Source organism: Hylobates moloch, unplaced genomic scaffold, assembly GCF_009828535.3.
Source record: "Hylobates moloch isolate HMO894 unplaced genomic scaffold, HMol_V3 SCAFFOLD_24, whole genome shotgun sequence".
Classification (NCBI taxonomy): domain Eukaryota; kingdom Metazoa; phylum Chordata; class Mammalia; order Primates; family Hylobatidae; genus Hylobates; species Hylobates moloch.
In genome coordinates, this window is record NW_026652299.1 from 2,325,851 (window position 1) to 2,334,550 (window position 8,700).

The following is an 8,700-nucleotide window of genomic DNA, read 5'->3' on the forward strand; positions in this document are numbered from 1 at the left end:
GTGGATCCCGGTGGTTCCTGGAGCACCTGGTGGCAGGACCTGCGCCTGGCAGCATGTGAGGAAGCATGCCACTCAGGGGAGGATGCCCAGCAAGTCAGGGCCAGCCTGTGGAACACACACCCCCCCACACACACATAGGTGGCCACTCTACATGCGCACCCCTGGGAGCAGCTGCCCACCCCACTACCCCGGACCATGGACCCACACGCCGCTCTGTCCCATCAATCTGTGGGTTACCGTGGCGCGTGGCTGGGCGGAGGAGGCCCTGGCCCACTGGGAGGTGCTCACAGGGACTCCGATGAGAAGTTTGGCCCGATGCAGTCCCCAACCCCAGCCACAGGCAGTGGCCACGATCCCACCACCCTGCGTTTCCAGCCACAGCTGCTCGCTCCTTGGCTGGACACTGCTGCGGGTCCGCCCTGAGCAGGGAGGGAAGCGAAGACATAGGGCCCGCATCCTGGAGCCACGCTGCTAGGCACAGGGAATTCCAGAGTCCACAGTCACACAGCGGGGGCGGGTGAGCCTGGCCGGCCAGGCAGCGTGACCACAGCTGAGGACGATGGTTGCCCGTGGCACTGGGAGGGACCAGCGAGCCCCAGGGGTGCAGCCGCAGGGCACGGTGAGCAGGGGTGGCAGGAGAAGTAGCCCCCAGTGGCCAGAGAAGGGGTGGGCAGAAGGTGGGTTCCAGCCCAGCTCAGCCCTGCCCCGCCCCTCGTGCCAGCTCCGTGTGGAAGTGACACAGCCTGGAGGAGGGAAAGGGACAGCGTCCACAGAGGCCAAGCACGAAGTCCAGTGAGGGGCCAGAACCCCGCCAGAGGCACCGGCATGTGACAGACACACGATATGGTAACGGCCACACAGCCTGACTGCAGCGGGGACAGAGTCATCCCCAGCTTCCTGGATGGGGACAGTCACCACACTGACTGCCATGGTCCTGGCTGGGCTCCGGGCTAATTGATTGGGAGCATCAGCTTCCAGGGCATCTTAGCTGTAGCCTGCGCTGGGTGCTGGGGCCCAGGCTTGGACAGACAACTCAGCCCCGCTACGTGGGGGGCTCCCCTGTGCCTACAGTGCCAGCCCTGTGAGCTCGGAGGCTGTGGGAGGCAGGAAGAGGAACGAGGCGGTCACTGAAACTCCCGCTGTGGGGAGCATCGTGGGCACCGCAACAGGTGGGGAGGACACTCTTGGCCTGGGGACAGTGTCAGCCAAGGCCTGGCACAGGGTCCAGGCGGCAAACGTCTCCTGCATGCCGAAGATCCACTGGCAGCAGGGACCAGCGAGGCCCTGGCCTGAGCCTGTGCGTGTGGCAGCAGCACGGGGCTCCGGGAGGACGTGGCAGGCGAGAGGTGGGAGTGGGAGGGGAGTGACCCCCACCTGCCTCCACGGATGCCGAATTCCAGCCCTGGAACTGCCAAGGCCCCTCCTCCAGAGGAAGCGACAAGGTTTGGGGATGTCTGAGAGGCTGGCTGGGGTCCCACACCCCAATGCAGACTCAGGGGTTCTGGCCCCCAGCACTGTGAGAACCCCCAGGTGTCCTGGGCCAGGGTCAGGAAAGGGGCAGGATCCCTAGGGCCAAGACTTGTTTGGGGAGGCCAGGGTGGGCTTGGCGTGTGCGAGCCACTACCACCGCCCCTATGTCAGGGGCCCCCCACTGGGAAGTGGGTCCCCTCGCACAAGTGGGGGGACCAGGGTCACAGCCTTTGGCTAGGCCTCAGCCCCCCACGTGGCAAAGCTGGACACGTGGCCCCAGCCCCCATCCGTAGCACACTCGGCCCAGGCTCCCAGCGACGCTGGCTCAAAATTAAAAACAGATTTTCCACCAGGCTGGGCTTGGGTTTCACGCATTCCATGACGGTGAGCTCCTGGCCGTGCCTGGAGGACGTGCAGCCAGCAGCGGCCACGTGGGAGCCGGGTCGGGGCCAACTTTGTGTCCCTGTCCCCAGCTCCTGAGGTCCGAGGTCCAGGCCGCCAGGCTGCACATGGCCTCACACCCACTGCCCCACGCCCCCTGGGGCTCCCTCCAGGCTGGCCCTCACCCTCCAGGAATGGCCTGGAAGGAGGCCAGAGAGGCAGCCCTTGGGCTGAGGCTCAGAGCCATTCCTGCCTGTCTCCCCAAAGGCCAGGCCCCTTCCCTGCACCCGGTAGCCAGGGGACCCCAGCTCTCCCGCTGCCCACGCCGCCCTCCCCCTCGTGCAGGGAACAGACACCAAAGAGCTGCAGCAAGCGTGTCTATTTTGGTCCCCGTGCTCCGACACATCTCCCAGCGTGACACCCGGAAAATCCCCTGCTCTCCCCGCTTGTCTGCAGGCCTCTGCACCAGTCGCCTGGGGACCCGGGCCCCAGGCCTCAGATCCAGCCAGGAGCCGCCAGACTGGAGCCCCGTCTCCGGGCTCAGCTCCCTACCAGGGAGAGGCAGCCCAGGGGGCACGGCCCAACCTCAGATGCAGAGCTGCAGGGCTCAGAGCTGGGTGCACCCCAGAACTTCCGGAGTGCTCCTCCACGATGGCCAGGAACCCAGCCAGCGTGCACAGGCCCGAGGGGGCAGAACGGCTAGGGGCACGGTGGCTGGCGCCCTCCTCAGAGGCCGAAGGCACTGGCACTCTGTGGGTGGCCCGGCTTCTTCCCACACCCTCGGCCAACATGGGCCTGGCCCAGCCACAGTGGGTGCTGCCCCATGGGACTCAGGTCTCAGGCAGCCTCCCAAGACTGTGAGAAGCCCCCTCGGATGGTGTGAGGCCCAGCACAGGGCCTGGGTGGGCTCCCTGCAGAACCCAGCAGCGGGCCCGGGTACAGGAGGCCCTCCTGTGACCCTTCCACACCCACCATCCACCCGCTGTCACATGCTGATTCCCCGGTGGCCACGTCAGGCACTTCCCATGTCCTTGACCCCAGGCCCCTGGCTGCAGACTCGGTTCCTCTTCTCTAGCCGAGGAGGCCTCAGCAGAACTGACGGTGGGGCAGATGGGGGAAGTGTAGATGCCCCTGAGCCCCCTAAACCTGCACCCCTGGGCTCATGAGCTGCGCTGACACCGTGTCCACTGGGAGGGACGGAGCTGGGCTGCAGCTGGAGCCCGCGCCCAGTCTTCCGGCCCCCCATGCTGGCCGGCCCCCGGTTTCTGCTTATGTCAGGGACACAGTGTCCACTTCCCAGGACCACTGGGTGGCTCTCCAAGAGAAGTGCTTTAGAAACGAGCAGCACAAGCATCCGGGGAGAGCCGCTGTGGCCTGGGGAACCAAGCTGCAGGGCTCCCAGCTCCCCCAAAGCCTGACCAAGAGTCCCTGGCCGGGGGTCAGAGCGGCTGACACTGCAAATCCCTTAGACGGGGCTGGCCGGCAGGGCCCTGCCCAGGGGTCAGGGGAGGAAGAAGGGTCACCATGGAGATGCCCAGAAGAGGGGCCCTAGAGCTGGCCCTCGAGTCTCAGGCAAGTGGGGGGCAGGCGGGGGTCCCGCACACACAGACTGGCGTGGCCCCTGGTGATGCTGGAACCGGGGAGCTGGGGGAGCCGGGGCAGCCAGCACCCTGAGCAAGAATTACCACCCCAACATCCACACCTACGAAAAGCTGTGAAGACCTCGGGGACTTCTAGAGGGTCCAGGCTGCACTCCAAGGAAGGGACTTGAGAACCCCAGAGTCTCCTGGGGACAGAGGTGGCCAGAGCACCCTCAGAACCACAAAAACCAGGAGCCCAAATACAGGAACTCTTGATGCGGGCAGCGGCCGAGCCAAGGGTGGCCTGACACCCACCGCCCAGCAGGTCCAGGGCCCACAGCTTCACACCCCCTGGCCAAAAGGCAAGCCCGGCCAATCAGAGTCTCCCCAGGAATGCAGACGCCGGCCAAGATGGAAATCCTGAGTGGACTGGGACCAGCCATCAGGGGCTTCCTGCCCACCTCTACCCCCCAATGCAGGGTCCCGTTCGCCGCACCACCCCCCCGCCGCCCAGCCTAGTTCATCAGCTCCTGTCCACTCAGGGATTGCTCCTGAAGCTTCCGCTCAGCTCCCGGGGGGCCTCCGTGTCTGGCCTGCTTCTGTCACCTGTAACTACAGAATCCTGCCTGGCACCGTGGGACGCTGGACAAGCATCTGGAACACAGTCCAAAGTATGGGACATGTCAAAAGCAATAGGATTCCAGTTCTCAGGGACACCCACCCTACAGCTCTATGTGCTTGGACTGAACCCAGCTGGAGGGACGCTTCTGTCTCACGCTCTTCCCTTTTCCCCAAATGTTCCATGAACGTGTACTGCTTTCGTAAACGACAAGACAGGCGACAGGCAACCGACACTGCTGTTTTAACCAGAGCTCATTTCCTTCTGATGAGTGGGGAGGATGATAACAGGCCAGCCTTGCCCCAGGGAACTGCCCCCCAGGCTGCAACTGGACACAAGGCTGACCTCGCCTCGTGGCAGCACAGACAGAGGTGCTGTGCTCTTAGGAGCTGAGCTCCCAACTCTGCTAGGAGAACACTGGCCCTACTCCCAGAGCTCAGATCCCCTCTGAGTAGCCATCCAGCCTGGGCTGGCACAGCGCCTGGCACAGAGGGCTCACCACTTCCTGAGGCAGCACATTCCCTGTGCGCAGTCAGACCAGAGCGATCCTCCGGCATGTGGGGCTGAGGCCTGTCCCCGAGGCTCAAGCTTCTCTCCGCCTCAGGGCCTTTGCACCTGCCGTTCCCCCAGCCCGGAAGCTCTTCCCCATGCTCTCTGTATGGTGACCTCAGTCTTATCATTAAGGTCTCGACAGAAACATCTGGGCATTCCAGGCTCTAGTGAAAAACAGGCCCCCCATGCTAGGCAAACTGAGGCAGGGCCTACTATCTGCCCTGGAAGGCAGGTGTCCCAGTGCAACCATCACCTGCCAGGGCCGGCACGGCCCGTGGAGGAGTCAGAAAGGGGCAGGCAAATCCTAACCCTCTGACTGTCGGCAGCTGGGCTTGCAACCTCCATGGCGGGCCAGTTACCACCACCTCAGGAAGCCTTCCCTGACCGACCACTGGGCTCCCACCGCCTGGGTTCGGAACCCACCACAGTCCATAGCTGTTCTGCTGCATCTGGCCTGCCCTGAGCTGGAGGAGACAGTGAGCCCGAGAGAGAGGCTGAGGTCAGCGGGCATGAACTTGATCCCTGCCTGAGGACACGGGGTCACAAAAGGCTGGTGGGAGCTGGGCAGGCCGGCCTCCCCTGAATAAAGCCCAGGACAGCGGCTGGACCACCCAAGGTCATGCAGGAAGAAGTGACAGAGCAAGGGTGCAGGCCTGCGACGCTCTAGCTTAAGAGAAGGCTCTGCTGCCCTCAAGGGCCCCTGCCCGGGGCCAGGGCAGCCAGACCCACTGGACATTCAGGACTCACTATGCAGCACTGACTGGCCCCAGGCCACGCCAGGGGCCTCAGGCCCAGCCCTGCCAGCTCAGCTGTGGGGCCACCAGGGAGTCAGACTCAGGCCTCCTGTGGACCTCCAAATCCCCCCTTGTGAACAACAGCCCCCCATTCACTCAGATGCCCAGGCAGCATGGGAGCCCCTCTCGACAGTCACTGGCTGGGGAGCTGCATAGAGCCGACCCCAGACGCCCCTCCACCCCCTGCCCTCCCACAGATCCCTCAGCCCCCATCAGCTCCTAATCCCACAGTCACACCCTCAGTGGCAAGGCAGCCGTGGGGGAATCCGGGGAGCCTGCAACTCCAGGCTGACCGGGGCTCCTCGGGGGGCCAGATGAGCGACCTGCAGCAGGGCTGTGGCTCCACCACTTACTCACTATGTGATTTGGAGCCTCAGTTTGCTAATCTGTACAATGGACAACTCTCCCCACCTCCTGGGGCTGTGGGAAAAGTGACTAGTGACAGGCAGTCCCACACAGGGCCTTGAAACAGGACCTGGCCCTTGTCCCTCCGGGGGTTTCACCAGGGTTCCCAACAGCAGACCACGAGGGCTGGAAATAGCAAAGGACAAAGGCCAGTCCCCTGTGCCACACCCCCAACTCCCAACACCAGGCCCCATCTCCCCTCCATCCCCCCATCCCCATAACCACGGGGCAGATGCCCACTCCCCAGCAGGGCACAGCCCAGGTTGGGGCAGCACAGAGACAGCTAAGAGGGAGCCCTCAGTCAGGATGGGTGAGGGGTCCACCCCCCACCACAGCCAGCAACTCCTCACCAGGGGAGGCAGGAAGGGGCGCCTGCCACAGCCCAGGCCCACCCACTGCCCATCCTCCCAGGAAGGGGGCGCCTGGTCCTTGTCTCCCAGGGGTGACCCTACACAGGAGGCACGGCCAGCCCGGATTCAGGATGAGGCAATGAAGGCTCAGAGACGCCAAGCAGTTGCCCAAAAGCACCAGTACTGGAAGGGCAGGGGCAGGACGCACGCCAGGACCAGCTCACGCCATAGCCCCTCGCCAAGAGCTGGGAGTGGAGGCGGCGGGGGATGGAGGCAGGCCGGTTTCCACATCGTGAATTATTCAGCGGCTAATTCTGCTCCGTGGAGATGAGGCAGGAGAGAGAGTGAGTCAGAGCCCTCCCACAGCAGAGCAGAGCGCAGGGCAGGGGAGGAAAGGGGGCAGAAGCCAGGGCCTCCCAGGGCCACAGCACCCTGCTGGAGGCCAGGCAGGTCAGGCTGAGCGGAGGAGCCTCGCTACTGCCCGGAGGCTCTTGTGGGCTGCAGACATCATCGCCCCTCACTCCCTCTCACTGCCTGTCTCGAATGTGGGAATGCAGGCACCCTGGAGGGCTGGAAGGAAGTCCAACTGTGGCTGGCAGCTCGGGCAGGTGGCAGCCCAAGGGGCAGCAGGAAACAGCCACCCCCCACGCCCCAGGGCTGCCCTGGAGCTTCAGAACTGACAAATGGGCCAAACCCTCAGGGCAGAGAACTTTCCAAAGTGAGGCACACCCTCCTTGCAGCTTCAAGAGTCCTCCAGAGACAAGTGACAAAGCCATCAGCATGGAAGAAGTTCCAGAAGTTCCTGAATGTGCATTGCCCCCACACTGAACGGTCCCCCAGGGCTGGGCTTCTAGAACGCAGGCGTGAGATTTTATACCAATCCTTCCGCCTCCCTCCTCCCTGCTGTGTCTGGGCGTGCCTGGGCCGATCCCTCGCCCCCTTCCTCATCTGTTAGGAAACGTCATCGGCTCGGCTGGGGGGCCTGGGTGCAAGTGAGCGCGAGGCTGGGGGCAGTGGGCTCCCAGGTGCCCTGCTCCTCCACTTCCGCCTCCCTCCTCGGGATGCGGGAGGCCACAGACAACGCAGTTCTGAAGAGTCCAGGTGCTAGGCTGCCCGCGGAATACCGGATTCCCAAGCCATTTTGATAAGCAAAGCCATCCCCACCCCACCATGGGGCTCTGCCGTGATCCGTCCAGAGAGAAACTCCGGGTGACCAGGGACCCTGGTCACGGGGCTTCTGGAATCCGGATCTCTAGGCAGGAAGGAAATGCCCACAGCTTGGTCCCCTGCCCCGCACTCAAATGACAGTAGCTTGGCAATGGGGGTGGTGCTGGGGCCTGGCATGATGCCAGGCTAAGGGCTCCCCTGGGAGAGGGCTGCAAAGGGCCCCCTGCCGCCCCCCAGCTCTGACTGGGTTCAGCCGCTTCCAGCCTCCCTGCCTGAGGCCCACGGTGCTTCCTGGCCGCCAGCCTCCCTCCCCCGGGGGCTACAGGCAGCCTGGTCTCCCACGGCCACACGCGGCACCCTGTGTACATCCCACAGCCTGACCGCCAAGCAGGGGGTCATTACTGGCCACAGAGGGCTGGCGGCGGCCCAGGCCATTCACCCACTGGAAGCCTGGCAATGGGATTCCCCAGTCGGGGGTGAGTGGGCGAGGAGTCTCTGCCCGCCTGCACCCAACGTGCTCAGGCACCCGCTCTGATCTCAGAGCCTGGGGGTCATCTGGGGAGGGGTCTCTGCTGGGACACAGCACCAAGCCGCCAACAGTGATGGTGGAGAGGCCCTCCACTGGCCAAGGGGGCTCACAGAGTGGGGAGAGGCAGCTCCATGAGACCCCAGGGGCCTTAGTGACACCAGAAGGGAAGGGCAGAATCGGGAGGGGGGCCGTGGACCCTCAATGGGGGTTGGAGGATATTTAGACCTTTGAGGAGGAGGCCACGACCCTGGAGGAAGGGGTCCTAGAACTCAGAAGGGACCCTGGAGAAAGAAGGAGGCCAGTACCTGAGAGGAGGAGGTGGCCCTGACCCTGGATGGGGGAATGAAGGGTCCTTAGGCCCTCGGGGATTGGGGGCCGTGACCCTGGAAGGGGAGGGGGCCGTGACCTGGGGGCCCTGAACCCGCGACCCCGAGGGGCCCGTGTCACCTGCTGGTAGTCGGCGTCCTCGGGCCGGAACTGGCTGCTGGTGGCCTCCCAGCTCAGGTCGAAGTGGGGCAGCCGGTGCAGGAGGCTCACCCACCAGGGCGCCGCGTAGCTGACCCCGGCCATGGCGGGGCCCGGCCGCCTCCGGATGCGCGCGGCCTGCGCGGGGCTCCCTTGCTGGCCCGGGGCGCGGGCTTCAGGGACCCGCCGACCCCAACCTGGCCGCCCGCATCATCAGCGCGCTCCTGGGCCCGGCCCGGCCCGGCCCGGCCCGGCTCGGCCCGGCTCGGTTGCGCTCGGCTCCGCTCGGCCGCCCGCGCCCGCCGCCTCTTTGTTCGCCGCCGCCGCCGCCGCCCCCTCCGCGCCCCCGCCCGTCCGCCCGCCGGCCCCGCCCCCGAGCCTCCATTGG

The 8,700-nt window shown here is 65.1% G+C and overlaps 1 protein-coding gene across 2 annotated transcripts in view; it reads right to left on the minus strand.

Annotated features, from left to right (window-relative positions):
- Window positions 1–8,642, minus strand: part of TTYH3 (tweety family member 3) — a 31,199-nt gene extending 22,557 nt beyond the window's left edge. For both annotated transcript variants that reach the window (XM_032145595.2, XM_032145594.2), the window contains exon 1: window positions 8,295–8,642. In XM_032145595.2, coding sequence (XP_032001486.1) covers window positions 8,295–8,417 — 123 coding nt within the window. In that variant the 5' untranslated portion in view covers window positions 8,418–8,642. The remainder of the gene's footprint in view (window positions 1–8,294) is intronic.
- Window positions 8,643–8,700: the final 58 nt, after the last annotated feature.